Source organism: Rhinoderma darwinii, chromosome 6 (genome assembly GCF_050947455.1).
Source record: "Rhinoderma darwinii isolate aRhiDar2 chromosome 6, aRhiDar2.hap1, whole genome shotgun sequence".
Classification (NCBI taxonomy): domain Eukaryota; kingdom Metazoa; phylum Chordata; class Amphibia; order Anura; family Rhinodermatidae; genus Rhinoderma; species Rhinoderma darwinii.
In genome coordinates this window covers 37,171,294-37,191,502 of record NC_134692.1, presented here as the reverse complement: position 1 = coordinate 37,191,502, position 20,209 = coordinate 37,171,294, and the positions used below count along the sequence as shown (strand labels likewise).

Here is a 20,209-nt window from a genome sequence, read left to right as displayed (position 1 = left end):
CTAATAGCACGCCTCGCATGCCTTATGTGTATACTGCAGTCACCATCTAATAGCACGCCTCGCATGCCTTGTGTGTTTACTGCAGTCACCATCTAATAGCACGCCTCGCATGCCTTATGTGTATACTGCAGTCACCATCTAATAGCACGCCTCGCATGCCTTATGTGTATACTGCAGTCACCATCTAATAGCACGCCTCGCATGCCTTATGTGTATACTGCAGTCACCATCTAATAGCACGACTCGCATGCCTTGTGTTTACTGCAGTCACCATCTAATAGCACGCCTCGCATGCCTTATGTGTTTACTGCAGTCTAATCAAGAAAATCAGCGCGCCATGTCCAGCCTGGGCAAGTGCGGTTTATTTTCTAGAGCGGATTTCTCACCAAATAGAATAATCTCTGTAAAAAGGTTACGCTGTCATTATTGGACGTTTTGAAAACAATTGGTGACATTTAAATATTTGACGGCGGAAAGAAAAAGCAGCTACTGATGATAATAAGACGGGAGCTGACTACAAAAAGCTTATTACAAAAGAATAGGGAAGATACGGCCTCCACACAACTGGATATAACTCTTAATAAAGAATTCATAGGGACTCTCTGCAAATATTAATAAGATGGTACCTATAGGACCAGACTGATATTGGATTAGGCCTCATGCACACTACCGTACTTTTTATCCGCAATTACAGATACGTAATCGCGGATAAAATACTGACATTCATTTCTAATCGGCGACGGACAAATCCCGTATATTTATGGGTGTGTCCCGGCTGTAGAAAATAACCTGCATTTACGAACCGTGCTCCTATACAAAATCACCAGGAGCCCGTTCGTGCAGTATTTACTGACCATAAATACTGCGCAGTCGTGTGCATTAGGTCTTACATATAGATTTTATTTTTAGATGACGAACATAAAAAAAACAAAAAAAGCAAACGCTATTTACAGAATAAAATTAAATGAAGAACAAAACTTGTCCCCACAACTCAGGACCCCCATTTGGAGCAAGAACTTTTAAAATATTAAGACACTTAAAATGAATAATAATCCTCCCCTATAAGGCAACCATAAAACATATAGAAAATTAGGTATGACAGCGTGGACACCATTAGGATTTAATTTGGACTCAAATTTAATGAAAATGTGTAGCTATAATTTGTAGAGGATATAATCTGGCTGTGAGGGTCTTGTAATAAAGCTTAATTATTGTCTAAGGAAGCAAATTATATTTGAAAGTCGTATTACTTTTCAGTCCTCATTTTCTGGATTTTTCCTTCGACCCTATGCACACAACCGTAGTTTTATGCGTAATTATAGATCCATAATTACGGATAATCTGCGGACCCATTCATTTCTATTGGCCACGGACACCTTTCCATATATATTTACGGATGTGTGTCCAGGCCGTAGAAATGATCCACAAAATATAGAACACGTCCTCTGCCTGTCCGCAATTGCGGCATGCACTCGCCTATAGAAGTGCAAAAATGCAGACTGTTACAGATGTGTTTCCATAGCTGTCCGTAATTGCGGATGTGGTGCTATGTAACGGAAGGGCTTCCCCAAGAAAATGGCGCCTGAGAGATCATGTGACTTTTTCAAGGGGTTGGGACATCTGTAGCTGCCCTTTTTTTGCGGATCCATAAATACGGATGCACTACAGGCGGCGTGCCAAGTATGCGGAGGACTACGGGTCCGTATTTGCAGACCGTAAAAAAAAACACTACGGTCGTGTGAATGAGGCCTTACTGTTTGCCTTAAGGCTAAAAACCCATCATGAATTAGTCCTGCTTACACAGCTGCAGTTTGTTACAATCAATTCATGAAGGTAAGACCTATGAACCTGACCGTCCAGGACAGGAAAGAAGGCTGTGCTCACAGATTGCATAGGATTCAGTCACACAGCCGTATGAACTGTGTGTCAGCCATATGCGGTCAGTCACAGACAGAATAAGGTCCCATTAGATGAGAGCTAGGAAGCCTCTCCAAAAAAGAAAGGCTCCTCTGCTTAACTCAAACGGGATCTGATCTCGGCTTTGCCAAATATAAATGGCTCTTATGTGGATCAATCATCAACCCTCGCAAGACACTGTTCACATCTGCGCTGGAGGCAGCGTGTTTTTCCTGTCAAAATGATGGCCATCAGGACGGTACCAGACAGACATTATTAGAAGTCAATAGGGTCCGTTGGGCATTGGTGGTATGCGTCACACAATGAATACAGCATTGTGTCTAAAACAGATGGGTTATAAGTGTAAACCAGAATACAGATGTGAACAAAGTGCTGCAGTTTGTTACATTGTACCCGTCTAAGGCTATGTTCACACTGGGTATTTTGCTGAGTTTTTTGACGCGGAAACTGCGTCGCAAAACTCGGCAGAAACGGCCCGAGAACGCCTCCCATTGATTTCAATGGGAGGAGTCGGCGTCTTTTTCCCGCGAGCAGTAAAACTGCCTCGCGGGAAAAAGAAGCGACATGCCCTATCTTCGGGCGCTTCCGCCGCCGACCTCCCATTGACTTCAATGGGAGGCAGGGGAAAGCGTATTTCTCGCTGTTTTATGCCCGCGGGCGAAAAACGGCGCGATAATTGCCGCGAAAATCGGCGTGCAGGGAGAGGAATATCTGCCTCAAAGTTCCAAACGGAATTTTGAGGCAGATATTCCTCCCCCAAAATACTCCGTGTGAACATAGCCTAAAGCAGGTAGGTCATGATGGATTTTAAGCCTCTGATTTGAAAAGTTTCTATTCACTAATAGCAAGCAGTGATCTTTTAGATGGTGAGGAACTGAAAACACAACGTAAATTATATTTACCGAAAAACGAAGATGTAAAATAAATTATTTTGCTGCTAAAGTGTCACGTTGACATAAAAGCCCTTTTGGTTTTATCTAAATAGGATATGGAGTTAAATACTTACAGACCCTGTTGGTGGGTATTGTTGTGCAACCTGGGGACCCCAAACCACTGAATTTACCTGAGCAGCCACCATGTTGGAAGCCATTTTTTTAAGAAGTCTAGGGGGAAAAAATAAAAAAATTAATAAAGTAGAAGAAAAGCTTAAAACACAGATTAATTTGTAATGCAGAGATAAAATTCTGTCTGCCTGTAGTCACCACTATAGGGACCGGACTGCATACCGCTCTATTATGGAGTACCGAGTATAAACATGATGCAACAAGCTCCCTCTTGTGGTGGCCGAAGGCAGACAAGCTTGAATGATAAAAACTGTCTGCAGGGATTTGGAGTTCTGTATCAGAAAAACTCAGCTTTGACAGCTATAAGATATATTAGGAAATTATTCAGCACAAAATTGGACCAATTTAGAGTTTAAAAAGAAAAATACATATAGACATCAGGTAGCAGTTAAAGGGTAACTAAACGTAAACGTTAGACAAACTTCTGACATGTCAAAACTTTTGATTGGTGGGGGTCTGAGCACAGAGACCCCCCCCCCCAAACCTCTAAAACTAAGCGGCAGAAGCGCTGGTGTAAGCCCTCAGCCGCTTCGTTTCTGTGCGGCTTTTTCCGGAAAGCCGGTGTATCAGAGTACGGGCTCATAGACCTTCCATTGAGCCTGTACTCCGATACATTGATATCCGGAAAAGGCCGAAAAGAAAGGAAGCGACTGAGCGCTCACACGAGCACTTCTGCCACTTAGTTTTAGCGATTGGTGGGGGTCTCGGTGCTCGGACCTCCACCAATAAAATCTTCTGACGTGTCGCTATGACGTCAGAGGTTTGTCTAACGTTTAGCTACTTTAATGGGGAATCTTCCCTGAGGGGCGAGTCTCACTCTTGACCACCTTATTGCACTGGAAGGCCGCATCGCATGCGACACAGACCGTGCCTTGTAGGGAAAAGCCCAGAATGGTGTTTCATGAATATACTCACTCTGTGCCATCACCTCCGTCACTTAGATAACTGACACCAAGACGATTTCCTGGGGGATATTCAAATCCATGTAGCTTGTATTTGGCATAGATTGCAGATGCGATATTCTGATACTGCACTACAGCGTGAGCTACACAAAAGAAAAAAAAATGCCATTAAACAAAGAAAAACTGGTATTCTTATATTTTTTTTCTGTGTCTTGTTTACCCTTTCAATGCAGAAAGGCTTCTTCAACCAATACTTTAGTGCATGCTATAATCAACATACCTCAAGACATTTGATTTTCTTGCACTGTAACTTTAATTGCTCTGCTCCAAGGCGGTGACATCCCGCACTGCCACACGTGAAGCTTTTATGCGGTATATTGAAATGGATGTCAATGGCGTGAGGACATAATCAGTTGTGTCAAAGCCAGAAACATCTCTGCTGCAGCGTACTTACCACGTGGCAATGGCAGATATTTGCTGCGATATTCATGATGTTGTCCCTAGTGGTCAGCTAGCGTTCAACCCCTGGTGGTTAGTGGCACATTATGCATCAGGTCCCTGGTGGTAAATGGAACATTAAGCATCTAGTGCCTGGTGATAAGTGGTACAGTCAGCATCTGGTACCTGGTAGTTAGTGGCATAGTCAGTGTTTGGTTCCTGGTGGTAAAGAGTACAACCAGCATCCAGTTCTTGGTGGTCAGCAGTATAGTCAATGTCCACTACCCGGAGGTCAGTAGTAAAATCAATACCTAGTCCGAGGTGGTTGAACAGCCTTTGGTACCCGGTGATCAGCGATACAGTGATTATATGTTCCCTTGTGGTGAGTGGTACAGTCAGCGTAGCAGTGCCTTGTGGACAGAAGAGCATTCATTGTCCATTCCTTGCTGTGAAGTGGTACATGCAGTATCTGGTCAGTAGTACAGCCAGCATCCTATCTCTGATGGTCAGTGGTATAGTCATTGCTCGGTATCAAGTGATTATTGGCATACATCTGGTCTCTGGTAGTCAGCAGTATAGTCACGAGTATCATCCAGAACCTGGTTCTTCAGTTGTATAGTCAATGGCGGTAAGTGATGCAGTCAGTATCCGCGTCCTGGCCACTGGCACAGTCATCGTCTGATCCTGGTTGGTCAGTGGTTCAGTCAGTGTCCGATACCGAGTGGGTACTGTCAGCATACAATTCCATGAAGTAAGTGGTACCAGTCAGCTTCTCTTTATCTGATGGTCCATTTGAGAGTCGCAATCCCTGGTGATCCAAATGGGGTCTGCTTTATAATTCCAATCCAATGGAAGGAGTGGTTTGGATAATTCAATATCTGATGGTTTACGGAGACATTTACCATCCCTAGAAAATGATCCTATCAGTTTCAAATAGAAGTCCCATGCAGGGCCTCATGGCCCTGTCACTGCTGGGCCTAATTAGCCTTGCACGTTGTGGCAGCAGCACATAATGGTCTGGTCGCAGTTGCAATCCCTGTGACCTCTATGGTTATGCCATCAGGGACTACAAAAAAGAAAGCTATGGATTATTAATTCATAGCTTTACTACTACAACCATCCAAAAGCTGTACAGTTTCAACAACTAGGATTTTAAAATGCAATATAAAGCTAAAATAAAGAAAAATAAGGAAAAAAAAATAAAGTCTTACCATACGTTGCATACATATCCCGCTGGACCTCACAAAACTCTAGTCCTGGAATAAGATCGAATAAACCGTACATCTGGTCCTGGACCAATGGTACTCGTGACACAACGGTTAATCGTTTGGACACACTTTCCTGGTTTCGTGCATCTGCACCCTTGTCGTGAGCGGAATAGTCATATTGTTCTTCGGTGAAAAAAAAAAAAAAAGAGTTCAGTATTTTTTTTATTTTGCAAGCTTTTCTGTGCATTATCTAGCATTTGACCACCTCAAACATTTGGACTTCTACCAGCCTGTACAGACTAATCTTTATCAAGTTTTATTGCATTTCAACACAAATTAAAGGGGTATTCCAATCTTAGACATTTATGGCATACCCACAAGATAGGTCATAAAATGTCTGATAGACGTGGGTCCCAAATCTCCTGAACGGGGTCCACCCCCACTCCATCCTGCCTGCTGATGCAACCGCGGCATCCAGGCAGAGAGTTAACGGAGAGTCGGCTGGTGATTACAGAACTTCTATTTACTTCCGTGGGAGTTATGGAAACAACGGAGCACAGCGAGCTCCGCTATTTCTGTAATTCCCAGCCACATCTCCATTGATTCTCCACCTGGTTGCAGGGACCCATGTTCAGAAGATAGATGCGGGGTGGGAGAGGTAGGACACTTCTGGCATAGCCTGTGGATATGCTTTTAATTATGAGATGTGAATAACCCCTTTACACAAGGTAACATCACAAATATCAAGTGAAAAAATTTAGAGAAAACGTAAACTCTAGTAACTCCGGGCAAAAAAGGCCCGTAATTCTGAGCTATTTTTATTACTCGACGCAAACTATCTCAAAGGGGGTTCACCTTTTGAAATACCGGTGTACAGGGAAAAATAGAAAACTGGTTTAACATGGTCACTTCTACACTGCTATATATAAAGTATCAATGGAACGTCACTCTCCCATCTGATCTTACATACGATAGCTGCTGGGTCTTTTTATTGTACCCGCGCACAGGACTTCTCGGGTGTTGTATGATTGTCTCTGCCACTGCACCTACCCGGCGTGCACTAGCGTCTATCTACAGATAAAGAACTTTATTGTGACACAAATTATAATTTATTTATTTTTTCCCGGACATGCAGGAAAATTAATATGCAACCAACATCAAAACAAAGTTAACACAACATGACACCCTATACACGACCAGTCTTCCATTTTCAGTCACTCAGGCAGTTCTGTGCAGGAAGAAATGCCAGCCGCGGAATATCAGAATAAAGGAGTTGTACTGTAAACTTCTGCACTATTATCTTAACAATTATAAGGCACTACTAACCAAACTGACCGTACGGATACATGGAAGCTGCAGGGTCGTGCAGTGGTGCCTCTTGCTGCCGAGATGAACCGTGGTAATCCAGTGCTTCTGATGTGGCACCTTTGTTTCTCGGTTCTGCCAGGATTGCTTTGTAACCTAAGACATAATATTGTAGATTTTAATTCATGCTTATATCTTACAATCGTAGGGCAAAATATGCGTTACCAAGGAAAAATTCTCACCACGTTCAGCGGAAACAGTTTTAAATATTCCCGCTGAACATACAGACAGGCATATGACTCGCCTTACCCCTCTGCTAGGCCATTGGGAATCCAAATCTGATTATGTGCCGCCTCGATCGTCCAACATACGGCAGGCTGATGCATGACACAATCAGAATCAGCCTGCCCGATCACACGGAAGGAAGGCATTGGACTAGTTATGGGACGGGACACTCAGATAAGTACAATGAAGGCTACGTGTACACAAACTGATGCATTAACAAGCCTTACTAAACACCGACACCCATTACCAATTTTTTGTAATATCAAAGCTGATCTGTGAGCGGAGTTTCCTGCCCTGGATAAGGACCGCATATTACAGGGACAGCTCCATTTGGTAAATAGCAGTGATGAAAGAATACACCAGACTCAGAGAGAGCACTCCCTCGCCTTACCTGCCCACCCCCCACCCCGCCATCTTTATAGTGATTGACGGCTGACTGGGGTGCATCTGCAGCCCTTCACCCACCGCCGAGGGAATCCTGCTCCTTGTGAATACATCGGACTAATACCGATAAGTCCAGTGTATTTTTGATTGCTCCTATTAGTCAAATGGGACAATATTTTTTTTCGCACCGCTTTGGCGAATATGGAGAACGGACCTGTCCCTGTAATATGCTGCTCTTAGGGTCAGTTCACAATGAGTTTTTTTTATGCTGATTTTGACGCAGAAACCACATCTGAATCAGCGCAAAACAGGCCAAAACGCACCCATAATGATTTCACTAGAAGGCAGAGCTCGCTCACTGAAAAAAAAAAAAAGCGGCAAGCTCTTCCTTTGAGAGGTTTCCTCTTCTGACCTCCCATTAAAATCAACGGGAGGCAGAATAAACCATGTGGTGCTCAGTTAGAGCGTTTTTTTTTGTTTGCGGTTTGTGTGTCAATTTCAACGGATTAAAATGGAGAAAAAAAAACACGGGCAAAAAAACGCTGCTGGCAAGTCTGATTTTTTTTCTGCCAGTTAACTAGGCTTTACCTGGTACAACATACTCAGTTAACAGATCCACTTTGAAGCTCGTTACAAAAACTATTCTGGTAAGTATAATCTGCCAGACGAGAATGAATTGTGTGAGATAAACGCGTCTGTAATACTAGAAGCATCAGGTATCCTATAAAGAACCCAGAAGCAGCAAAATGTTATTCTGACGCAGTTTGCTGAAATTATACAGAATACAAAACACTTCCAGAAGGTCTACAATTATTATACGGACCCAATAACGAGTGCAATTATCAGTCCATGAATAAATAACTGCTCTAGGTCAGAAGAGGCTTTTAAATGCCATTTGTAAAACTTTAAAGAAGTCCTAAAATATATAACGAAAAAAATGTCAACTTTCTTACATGCTTTTCCCTTCCTCAACATTTTCAAGAACTCTGCTTGCCGTCAGTGAATGGCATTTTCGTTTACATCCAGAGACTGAAATTCTGTACATACCTAATAAATCTTACAGCTTAGGCTACGTTCACATCGGTGCTCCGGGTTCTGTGGTTTTGCTCTATCATAGGAGCAGAGCAACGAAACTACCAGAAGCACCGGATCTGTTGGATGGTGGAATCCAACGACACCCCACGGAAGCCGTTGTTTTATTATTATGATTATTTACCACCTATCAATAGGATAGGTAATAAACGTCTGTTCACTGGGGGTCCAAACGCTGGGACCCCCACCAATCCAGAGAACTTAGATAAGAGAAATTTTCGAAAATTATGAAAAATCTATTTGTGTAATACAATTTCCTATTTCCGGTTCTCCTCGTACAGCATTTCTGTTGACCTTTGATTTATTCCACGTTGTGAAGCGCCAAGGAAAGTGATGCTGTAATGTAAATGATTAACAAACAATAATCCAGCTTCTTAATATCGGTGGAAAGCAAAATACAACCACAAAGCCGCACTTACTTCTGTCACAATTTTCAATTGCCAAGGCAGCATGGGAAGGCTTCTGGAATCGCACATAGGCCAATCCTTTACTTTCCCCTGTGGTTTTATTCTTAATAATTGAACAGTATTCTACTTGTCCATATTCCTGGTAAAAGAGGGAAAATTATAAGTGTGTGACATCAAAAATTTATTAAAACGCAAACAATGACTGACCATTCTTAAAAGCACATGAAAACATTTAGCTGAACCCCCTAAATTCTTGTTATCAGTATCCAATCTCTCAGGATTAATGCTTCAACCTACAAAAAGGCCTGGCCCTTGAACGGCTGATGGCTGAACTTGTCGGTATTATACCTGAAATCCCAATATGCAGGATGCGCTTCTTAATTCATAGTTTGAAACGAAGTTGGACTTTTGGACATCGTTCACTAGCGGTCAAATCCTCTAGAACTGCTAGTTGACAGCGGCCCAGAGGCTACAAATGTATGAGGAGTGGAACGCATTTCACTCTGCAGATTTATACACACTCATGGCACTGTCATATGATGCCACCTTTGCTACAAGTAAATTTGTGACATTTCTGATCTGTTAGATCAGCCCTGATCAACTCGAAGTGCTATTACTATAAAGTCCAAGCTTCTAGGAGTAACAGCTCAGAAACAAAATGGTAGACCAAACCAACTCCATGTCAAGAGCTAAAAATCACCTATCCTTTGTTGCATCGCTCACTACAGGATTTCCAAACTACCTCCGGAAGGGGCATCAGCACGAGAACTTAATGTCCTTAAAGGGGTCGTCCAAGCAGGGGGTGGTTTTTCATACTGAAGACCTATCCACAAGTTACTGCAGCTCTACGCCAATTCACTTTAATAGGAGCAGAGCTGCAGCACAGATGCTATATCGTGACCGGTGCCGTCTGTTTCCGGCACAGACCACTGCGTAACATCTGGTGCCCAGAAGCCTGTGGATAGGTCGTTAGTATGAAGAAACACCCTGTGCTCGGACAACCCCTTTAATGAAATGGGTTTCTGTGGCTGAGAAGCTGCACACAAGTCCTAGATCACCATGCACAAGGTCAATTGTGGTCTGAGTGGCGTAAAGCACGTCATCACTGGATTTTGGAGCAATGAAAAAGTTTGTGAGATGTCCACGTAGTGCATATTCAAACACAAAAACGTCTGGTTTAGAACGTTTCTGCCTTCTGGATTTCTGTATTCACAGTGACCATTCAGCTTGATGGATCCAATACATTATCGCTGGTCCCTCTTATTGCCATTAGTCTGTAAATACTCGTGGATAGTTCTTAGAATCAGACCAGTTCGGGTTGTGACAGATTACATTGTAGCTGGGCTGGTTCCCTTGTAGATAGGACTGCTAAGGGACATGTATACAAATTTTTTTATTACAACGATGGATGCTGGATTTATCTGGTCACTACAGCCCATGTCAAAAGTTCATTGGCAATACAGACTACACTAAATAGCACCCGTACTCTGCTGATGGCTTCTGTGGCAATTTTGGATTTCCCTGCAGAACATTGGATCTGTATCGCATACAAATCCTGCTTACGCAATCCGCTGATATATATATGAGTAATCGCAGCATAAATAAACTTGTACCTTAAACTTGTTCTTGATATCCTCTTCTGTATACGATTTAGGGATCATTACAAAGATCCTCGTCAACTCTTCATCCTCCACTTCTCTGTGACTTGTGGATCCTCGTGACTGAGCAATAAATACCTAAAATATAGGTCGTTGTTAAAGAAAGTGCAACAATTGCTACCTATTAGAAGAGAACACCTCCTTATTCTTACATCGGCAAGCAGAAGAAAAACAACCTGAAATCTCTTCCAAAAAAATAAGCTTTGCAACATACTAGTTCCCTGGCATTATTCAGTCCCTGCTACTCTGTTTACATCCTGACACAATGAAATATGGCCCAGGACATCACATGACCACATCATTGCACCAGGATGTAAACATTAGAGGGATGGTGACTAGAGGCGATCAGGGGGAAATGGTACCCAAACATTAAAGAGGCTCTGTCACCACATTATAAGTGGCCTATCTTGTACATGATGTGATCGGCGCTGTAATGTAGATTACAACAGTGTTTTTTATTTAGAAAAACTATCATTTTTGTCGGAGTTATGACCTATATTAGATTTATGCTAATGACTTTCTTAATGGACAACTGGGCGTGTTTTACTTTTTGACCAAGTAGGCGTTGTGGAGAGAAGTGTATGACGCTGACCAATCAGTGACCAACCAGCGTCATACACTTCTCCCCATTCATTTACATTGCAGATAGCGATATAGCTTTATCGTTCTGTGCAGCCACAAACACACTATAACGTTACTGCAGTGTCCCGACAGTGAATATACATTACCTCCAGCCAGGAAGTGATGTTTATTCAGAATCCTGTCACTTCTGTAGCGTCTCTGTGATATTTACAGCAAGGCAAGCGTAATCTCGTTTGAATTGACTGGTTACATCGTAATCTCGCGAGATTAAGCTTGCCTTGCTGTAAATATCACAGAGACGCTACAGAAGTGACAGGATTCTGAATACACATCCCGTCCTGGCTGGAGGTAATGTCTATTCATTGTCAGGACACTGTAGTAACGTTACAGTGTGTACATGTGGCTGCACATAGTGATGAAACTCATTAGCATAAAGCTAATATAGGTCATAACTTCGTCAAAAACGATTGTTTTTCTAAATAAAAAACTCATCTACATTACAGCGCCAATCACATTATGTACAGGATAGGCCACTTATAATCTGGTGACAGTCTTTTAAAAACGTAAAACACATTACAAAATTTAACCCCACCAATGCCTAGAACAAAGGGGTTGCAGTTCTTAGTAAAGTACAGGGCCCCACATCAGCTTTGCTAGGAACTGCTATTCAGGTCAATTCAAATGAAAAGCAAATATCCGAGTGATTCGAAGAAAAAGGGTCTTAAAAGGAACCAATCAGATAATTGCTTGTATTTGAAAAGCAGTTCTAGAAAAGAAGAGCTGGAACCTGATTGGTTGTTTACAGCCTAGAGAAATTAGAACACAGAGAAATAAAAACACTCAACCAATCAGATTTCAGCAGATATTTCTCTAGCGCAGATCGGAAAATGAAAGCAGTGATCTGATTGGTTGACATGATAACGTCGTCTGCACACAGGCCCATTGTTCGCTGTGTGCAGGGATAGTCGCACCTTGATGGGCTTGCTGTTGTCACTGAGGCAGCAGCCGTGCATCTGCTCCATAGCCCGGCACGCCTGAGAAGATTTAGCGTATTTCACGAAGGCAATGCCTTTCGACTCCTTCGTGTGTCGGTCCTTCACCACCCAGATATCCTGGATGTCTCCAAACTCCACGAATCTCTCCCGGATCGTCTCCTCCGTCAGCGATTTACTGACCACTAGGAACACTCGGCTGTTAGGGGGATCGTCCAAATTCCCGGCAGATGGGCGAAATCCGCTGCTGTCCTCCATTGTTACCGTTACTGCGAGCACTGCACCACAAATGTACCACACAATGATCTCCGCCTCTTCCGCTGACGTAGTTCCTGTTCCGTATAGGGCGGCATAGATCCGACTGGGCTACGCAGGAACAGCGACCTCTAGCTACTGGCGGCAGCATTACAAGCATCAGAGTTCGTAGATAGACATAGTATAAATATCAGATGCTACTGCACCCACTGATTTGTTCCCCAAACTCCCATTTGGTGGGCAGATAGAAAGTGCAGTTTGTGCCTGTCTAGTAATAGAGCGCGTGATACATTTTAAAGAATATGTTACAGACATTGCTGACGTCACTTGGGAAGCACTTTAATAAAGCTTTATTGCGATAACAACCTCGACTAATTATGGTAGCAGCTCACACCTCATCTGTCACACAATTCACTGCACTATTGCGTAAAGCTTCCGAAATCCGGATAGCTCACGAGCCTTCTATATAAGGCAACATTCAATGAGGCTCCGCCCACCACATCGACTCTGCCGATACCGTATCATTGGAGAGGTATCGCGTGAATGGGCGTGGCGTCCTTCGCAATAGCTGCAGTGACGTCACCGCGGTCTTTGCTGTCTGCTGATTGGCTAAGAATTGCAGGGGTTATGTGATAAGTCCTTCGTGTGGTGGTCGTTCGAAAAGCCAAAGCACTCACCGGTGGGCGCTGCCAAGTTACCGAAAAGTCCGGTGAGACAGGGTAGAGGGGGGTTCATGGCGATTAAAAACATGAATGGTAGTGAGAGGAGGAGGCGAATGATATTGCATTCATTTTACCTTATATAATGACAAGTATAGCGACACCGCTCCACATCTGCACGAGACATTAAAAAAAAAAAAGACACGAAATCCAAAAAACCTGATCTATAGTCGGTCTCTGCTGTGCACAACATATGTAATAAGGCTATGTTCACATTGCGCTTGCAGTCGATTTTGGGGTAATGCACACCCGGTGCATACGCTGAATGTATCTATAGGGCCCTATAGGCCTGACAGATGCCAAAAGAGTGTCCTCCTGGCATCTGCCGGGCAGGCATACATTGGCATTCGTTTTTTTAAATTGTATAAAAAAAAACGAGTCTGTTGGGCCGTATACATGTATATGTTTTTCTATAATGAGAACCTATGGGCAACGCATGTCACTGTTTGCTTATACAGGCTTCCCAACGTATACCTTTGATGTACACTGCAAACGCAGTGTGAACAGAGCCTTAACGATACGGCTGCAACTAGATTGTCCAAGTGATGTCACATTTATGCAGTCACATGACCACTTTGCACATGCATGTGGTGCACAAGTCTGTGTAATCACCTACAAATGGGCTCACTGCTCAAAAAGCTTTCATTGAAATACTTATATCTTGCCCTTTTTCTGGCAGAACTCTGCAATTAAAGGGTTTGTACAGGATTAGAAAAACATGGCTGCCTTCTTAAAGAAACAGCACCATGAATTGTCTGGTATTGCAACTCTACTCCATTGAAGTGAATAGGGCTAAGCTGCAATACTACACACCACCTGTGGACAATGGAGGAGCATAGTGGTGATATAGGTGTGTATGTGTATATATATAGATAGAGAAGTGGCAGCTGTGTGCACAAGTCTGTGTAAGTAGTGATACAATATATTCCTCAACACGGTGCGGAAAAATCTTGCTTTCATTTTTCCGCATTAAAAAACGTAGCAAAAAACGTAATCTGTCACATGGTGCGTTAGCACAGCTGCTTCATAAAAATGGGTTTTGGACCGGCAAAACTGATGCAAATGCATTGGTAAATTTACTTGCAAGTGAGAGCTGCAAAAGAAAAAAAAGAAAAAATTCTGTCCGTCACAGAAAGAGAAGAAGCATTTGAGCAAAATAGCGCACACAAAATATAGATTATGAAAAATAGAGAACCAAACTTTATTATATACTATGCACAAAAGTTAAAAAAAGGAGTAAGACCAGTAACCCTGTAATATAAGACCACAGAAACAAATCCCTGATAAGATATTCACACAACAGGGATTCCCGGCCGTTAAAAAAACGTCCGTCACATGGCCGCTGTAGGAACAATAGATCCCAAATGGGGCTATTCACACCATAGATGATGTCACTGTCCATATATGGACAGTGAAGTCAGGGACTTCTCCTGGAGCTGTCCCCAACCGTGGCGCTATCTGCAGGAAGGGGAGGGTGCCATCTACAGGGGTGGCCATCTACGGGGCTGCTATGTACAAGGGGGCTGTGTGGCACTACTTAGAGGGGGCTGTGTGGCAATATCTACAGAGGGCAGTGTGTGGCATTATCTACAGAGGGAAGTGTGTGGCAAAAAAAATTTACAAATGAAATTCATCAGTTTTTAAAACAGACCGGGGGAAAAAAACTGAGGGTCAGAATCGGCCGTTAAAAATGGAAACACGGCCCGAAACGGATGCAAAACGGCTGATAAATACTGACCAAAACTGCAGTTTTTATCGGCTGACACTCGGACCCTGTCATGTGAATAGAGCCTAACAGAGTTCAAATAACATATACAATTATTGAATATAATTTATTAACCTGCAGAATAAACAACTGCAGAGCCAAATAGTTACAACAAATCTAAAGGTACAAAATAGTAAGTGTGCCCCAGTACAGAGAAGCTATAACCACTCAAATATAGAGCAATAAAGGCAAAGACTGATAAACCTCTCTAATAGTGCTCGTATAGCACCATCGAACTTAGTATATTGCAGTCATTATAAATGAGCAAAAGTGATACATGACCTAAGTAGACTGTGGTGTAAGGAAAAACGGCCCCACGCTTATCGCTTCCTCCCAGTGAGGCTACATCAGGGGGGGGGGGGGGAGTAGAATAGACCCAATAGTGTAGAGTATCTGTCCATCCAAGAACACCCCTGTAACCCATTCCCACCCTGTGACTGCCGTACTATGTCATAGTGATGGTGCGGGCTATATTTGTGTGTGTAAAATATATAATTAAATTTTTTTTTCTTAATGAAAGTCAATCAATAAATTAGATGTTGTCACGATCCGTGGGTATGTGGACCCACTAGGCCGCACTGTCGTAGCGGAGCAGCAGCTGGCCAAATAACAGTCCTAAAGCAATAGTACCTTTAATAGTCCAGACAGTAATGGAGGCTCGGCGCAGGTGAACTTGTAGACACTAGACGTGGTGTATATCAGCAGGCGTGACCGGTGGCAAAACACGACTCCCAACAGGTTAAGGCACAGGAAGAGAAATAGCACAGGATACAGGTATCAGGGCACGGGAACAGGATAACACTAAGGGACCATTTGCTAAGACTAACCTGGGTAGACACAACAACGCCCAGGCAATGAGTGAAAGGGCAGAGCCCTTTTTATAGTCCAGGGTGATCATGGGTTAATTGCTGATTATTTTCATGTACGCGCGCGCACCCTACGGGACACTGCAGAACAGAGCGGAAGTGAGCTCCTGGGGAGGAGATGCGGGCCAGCGCTCACAGATCTGTGGCAGTCGGGGGTGAGTAATCCCGATGGTCCGCGGCCATGGACGCTACAGATGTACCCCAAAATGGTGCTAATAAAAACTACACCTTGTCACAAAAAAACAAGCCCTCTTTTGGCTACGTAGACGCAATAAAAACTTTATGGCTCTTGAAATACAGCAAGACACAAATGACTTTTTTTTCTACATAAAACATGCATTTATTGTGAAAATATAAAATAAACTATACACGTTTGATAATGGTTGGCCAATCCGAATAATCTTCTGTAGAGGAGTTACAGTGATTTCACCAGCTGATGCCATTTTCTCTTTCTTAATGGTAGTCTTTGTATCTTTCCAGTCCGCAGGCTGAGTTCAGGATGGGAGATGTAGAAAAAGGAAAGAAGATTTTTGTTCAGAAGTGTGCGCAATGCCACACCGTTGAAAAGAGTGGAAAGCATAAGACAGGACCAAATTTATGGGGACTATTTGGTCGTAAAACAGGCCAGGCTCCCGGATTTTCTTACACAGATGCAAACAAAAGCAAAGGTGAGATACGAATGAATGCTCGTTATGAGCTGGTTATTCCCTGTCCTGTCATTGCAGGAAGATTTTGTAACAATAGCGGCCTTGCCATTTAGATATACCCAAACTCCTATTGTGTTGTTTGAAAGCACCATTGATTACATAGGCATCTTACCGCATGTGGCAGATGCTTCTAAAGAAGCGCTGTGCCAGATGTTCCAGGTTATGGAAATGTCTGACCAGTAGGCTTGTAAGCGTGGTGCTCACCTCAAGCAATGAAGTCCCAGTATATACCTCCGACGAAATGTGGCATCGTTTCCCACTGTATAGGTATACAGAGGGATACGTAGCCCGAACCCCCGGGCAGAGTGCTACCTGGCGCGTTGTGTCCGGTGAAGCTCCTGACATTACTGTCCATATATAGACCGTAATGTCAGTAGCTATGTGATGCGGGAGTCCCCGGCCATAGCATTGGAAGCGCTCTGGCCGGAGACTCCGGGACTGGAGAAGCCCTTGACGGCACTGTCTATATATGAACAGTGAGGACAGGAGCTTCCCCAGGGCCGGAATGCCCGGGCCGAGCTGTGCCTGATGCAGTTCCTTGGGAGTCCAGACCCTGGGAAGCTCCGCGAGGTAAACATTTAGTCTATATCCACAAGGGAGAGTAGAAAACATGGACCGCACATCCACTTGCTATACTTGATCTATTGCGGCTCAGCAAAATTTATAAGTACTAACAGGAGGTTCTTAGATACATTTAATAACCTATACCGGTGCTGGATGCCATACAGTTACATTTGCTACACATAGGCTCCCATGTTTAAAAAAGTACACCGCTCTCTTTTTTGCGGAATACCTCAGGATGGAATAGTGTAGTCTGCTACGCTATTCTATCCTTCAAAAAAAAGGTACACAGACGTATACCAGCCTGACCGAGGCTAAAAGAGCACCTTTTTTTGCCTCCGTCAGGCTAATGGAGCCCTATTAACACGTTTAGCGTGTTTGTAAGGAACTTTTTTTTTTTTTTTTTTTAAAGGGGTTTGATAGAATTGCTGAGCACTAAAACCTCTTTTTCAGAGCATTGATCCTTGATTTGAGACGGGGAACTAAAAGTGGAATTCCCCTTTAAACCCTTCCACTGCCGAGGCTGTATGCAATAAATAATATCTAATATCTTGGTATCATAGTAAATGCCTGAATCTTAGCTTTCAAATTTATTTCTTTTATCTTCTCATTCAGGTTTGTGGGGTTTTTTTTCTTCAAAATTGTGTTTTTCAAAAGTGTGAAAATTGTCCCTGCAGTGAAAGTGATTGTCCACGTTTTAGCATCATGTCATTTTCCGGTCCAAGATTCTGTTCTGATTAGTTTTATAATATAACAGTTGGGTCTTTGTCTGATACAGAGCTCCGAATCCCCAGCATGGACTTCCCCGTCTAAATCCTGACACAATCTATTTTATACCCATTGATACACTCAGGAAAATATCTGCGTCAAATAATAAACATTGAGGATTTAAAATCTGCAGCACGTTCATTATTGCCGCGGATTCCACGCTGAGAAGCTGCAGATTATCTCATTTGAATGGCCTGTGGTAGAAATCTCGAGTGTCAGCTGTGGATTTGTGCCCCAGATTTTTTGAAAAATCCATAGGCAAAACCATGATGTGTGAACATCGCTTAGAATGATAAACTTTTGGCTGCCTATAGCCACCACTTGGGGGAGCTCACTGCACTGTTTTATTATTGAGATCAATGTATAGATGAATTCAGCAAGCTCCTGTGCCCCCCGCCCCCCCTAGTGGTTGCAGCAGGCAGCCAGAATTTGATTATATGGCAATGCAGGGGATTTCGAGCTCGATATTACAAAAACTGAGCTCTGATCGCTGTAAAGATATATTAAGAAATGAATCATTGCTACATTTTAGACCGATTTAGAAAATTATGTTGAAAGTTGGATGTTCAATTTTCAATTGTAGAAATCCAGGTACTTACACTGTAAGAGTACGTGGAGTCCTATGTTATTGACGTGTGCTCCCCTATTAATAATTCCAGTAGATATTCCGGTCTCCACTAGAGTTTGCCTTGACGTTATGTTCTCTTGTGTTTTCACAGGTATTGTTTGGGGAGAGGATACTCTGTATGAATATCTGGAGAACCCAAAGAAGTTTATTCCAGGAACCAAAATGATTTTTGCTGGCATTAAAAAGAAAAATGAGCGCTTAGATCTAATTGCTTATTTAAAGAAAGCAACTTGCGAGTGATGACTTTAGCTGCAGGGATTCCCTTACAAGCCATGAAAAGTCCAACTTTGTGAATCATATCATTGTGAAGGTCGTGACGTTCATCTAGCAGACTGACGAATATTAGCGGGGAACCATGATGCATAGCTGTGTTGGCCCTGTGTTAGGGATCACACAGCTAGGTGCCATGTTTGTCTCTAGCTTTTTTTATTTTTCTTAGGTTTGGATTCTAAAGTAAGGAGATCTTCAACTTCTCCTATTTTTTAGACTCCACCCCTGGTAGAGCCTAAGAAAACCAAAACAAACGCGTGTGGCAAACATTCAGAAACTACATTAAGGTTAATGCCGTGTGTTTGAAGGAATACTTAAAGGGAATCTGTCATCAACTGATTATATATTTATAAAACTTTTATTTTATGTCGCATTTCAATGGTAATATAACAAATTAAATCTCTGTTGGAGTGTGTGTGTGTGTGTGTGTGTTTATTTTTGTGTGGCTTATTTAGCACCAACAGTGATGGTCACTATTCAGTCCCTGTCCCCTGTTGGGCTCACACTCTATTTCTCAGACACGCACATACTCGGGGTCATATTCTTAATAAGTAGCCAGGATCACACAGGCAGTTTTTTGCTCCATTTTTGTAAACATTTTTTCTTTTTTTTTCTTTTTTTTTATACCTTTTCTTCGTTTTGGAGCCATTTTGGCTTTGGCTAAATAAAAACTGAGCCAAAAACTGCATCAAAACTGTGTGTGTGATTCTTGCCTAATACTGATAGGTTAATTGGCCTGTTTTGGAATGTAGGAGGAAGCAGAGTATCAGAAGGAAACACACATAAAAACCAAGGGAACATACAACCTCCACCTTGGTTGAATTCGGACCATCCCAGTGCTGCAAGTCAACATTACTAACCACTGAGACTTTTTTGTTAGTTAGAGGCAAATCCGACACATATTTACCACCGGATCCGCAACAGAAATTTGAGGCTTATTTCGGATTTCTGCTCCAGATGTGTATTTTGATGTGCCGCAGATCCTCATGAGGATGATGGGAAAACGTAGAATGCCTTATTACAAGAAATTCATGGCAGAAATCGTGTGGTTTATAAGACATTTGAGTACCTGTATCTTTGTTCAGTAGCTCTTTGACAAAGCCTTTAATATTCACGCCAAGTGAATAAATCTGATAAAGGGACATCATTTCATGGCTAGATTATTGCTAACACAAGCCTATATAATAGTCATAGATAAATACATTTATGACAGGAATCCGGTCAATTTATTGGATTATACATGTGGATCATTTTTTATTGACCTCACATGTGGTTAATCAACCAGGATACATAAATAGTCAGGTCTGGAAGTATTTGGACACAATTTTCATCATTTAGCCTCCGTACACCAATAAAACGGGTTTGAAACAAAGCAATAAGATGGGATTAATTTGTAGACTTTCAGCTTCAATTCAAGGAGTTTAACAATATTTTAT

General features: G+C 42.6%; 2 protein-coding genes across 4 annotated transcripts in view; one reads left to right on the top strand and one right to left on the bottom strand.

The window, feature by feature from the left end:
• The window catches only part of RBM45 (RNA binding motif protein 45), a 32,829-nt gene extending 20,258 nt beyond the window's left edge, over nt 1-12,571 (bottom strand). The window contains exons 1-7 of one of the 3 annotated variants that reach the window (XM_075829515.1): nt 12,214-12,571; nt 10,616-10,738; nt 9,015-9,141; nt 6,856-6,990; nt 5,533-5,712; nt 3,897-4,026; nt 2,981-3,020 (exon numbers count right to left, since the gene is read on the bottom strand). In XM_075829515.1, the coding sequence (XP_075685630.1) occupies nt 2,981-3,020; nt 3,897-4,026; nt 5,533-5,712; nt 6,856-6,990; nt 9,015-9,141; nt 10,616-10,738; nt 12,214-12,492 (1,014 nt within the window). In that variant the 5' untranslated portion in view covers nt 12,493-12,571. Of the gene's footprint in view, nt 1-2,923; nt 3,021-3,896; nt 4,027-5,532; nt 5,713-6,855; nt 6,991-9,014; nt 9,142-10,615; nt 10,739-12,213 lie in introns of all 3 variants that reach the window. The other 2 variants (XM_075829513.1, XM_075829514.1) reach the window with 2 other exon arrangements.
• Nucleotides 12,572-13,087: 516 nt separating this feature from the next.
• LOC142656256 (cytochrome c, somatic) lies at nt 13,088-19,188 on the top strand. The gene is made up of 3 exons (XM_075831148.1): nt 13,088-13,198; nt 16,320-16,507; nt 18,595-19,188. Exons 2-3 carry the CDS (start codon nt 16,339-16,341, stop codon nt 18,741-18,743), a joined length of 318 nt encoding a protein of 105 aa, XP_075687263.1. The 5' UTR covers nt 13,088-13,198; nt 16,320-16,338; the 3' UTR covers nt 18,744-19,188.
• The last annotated feature ends 1,021 nt before the right edge of the window (nt 19,189-20,209 follow it).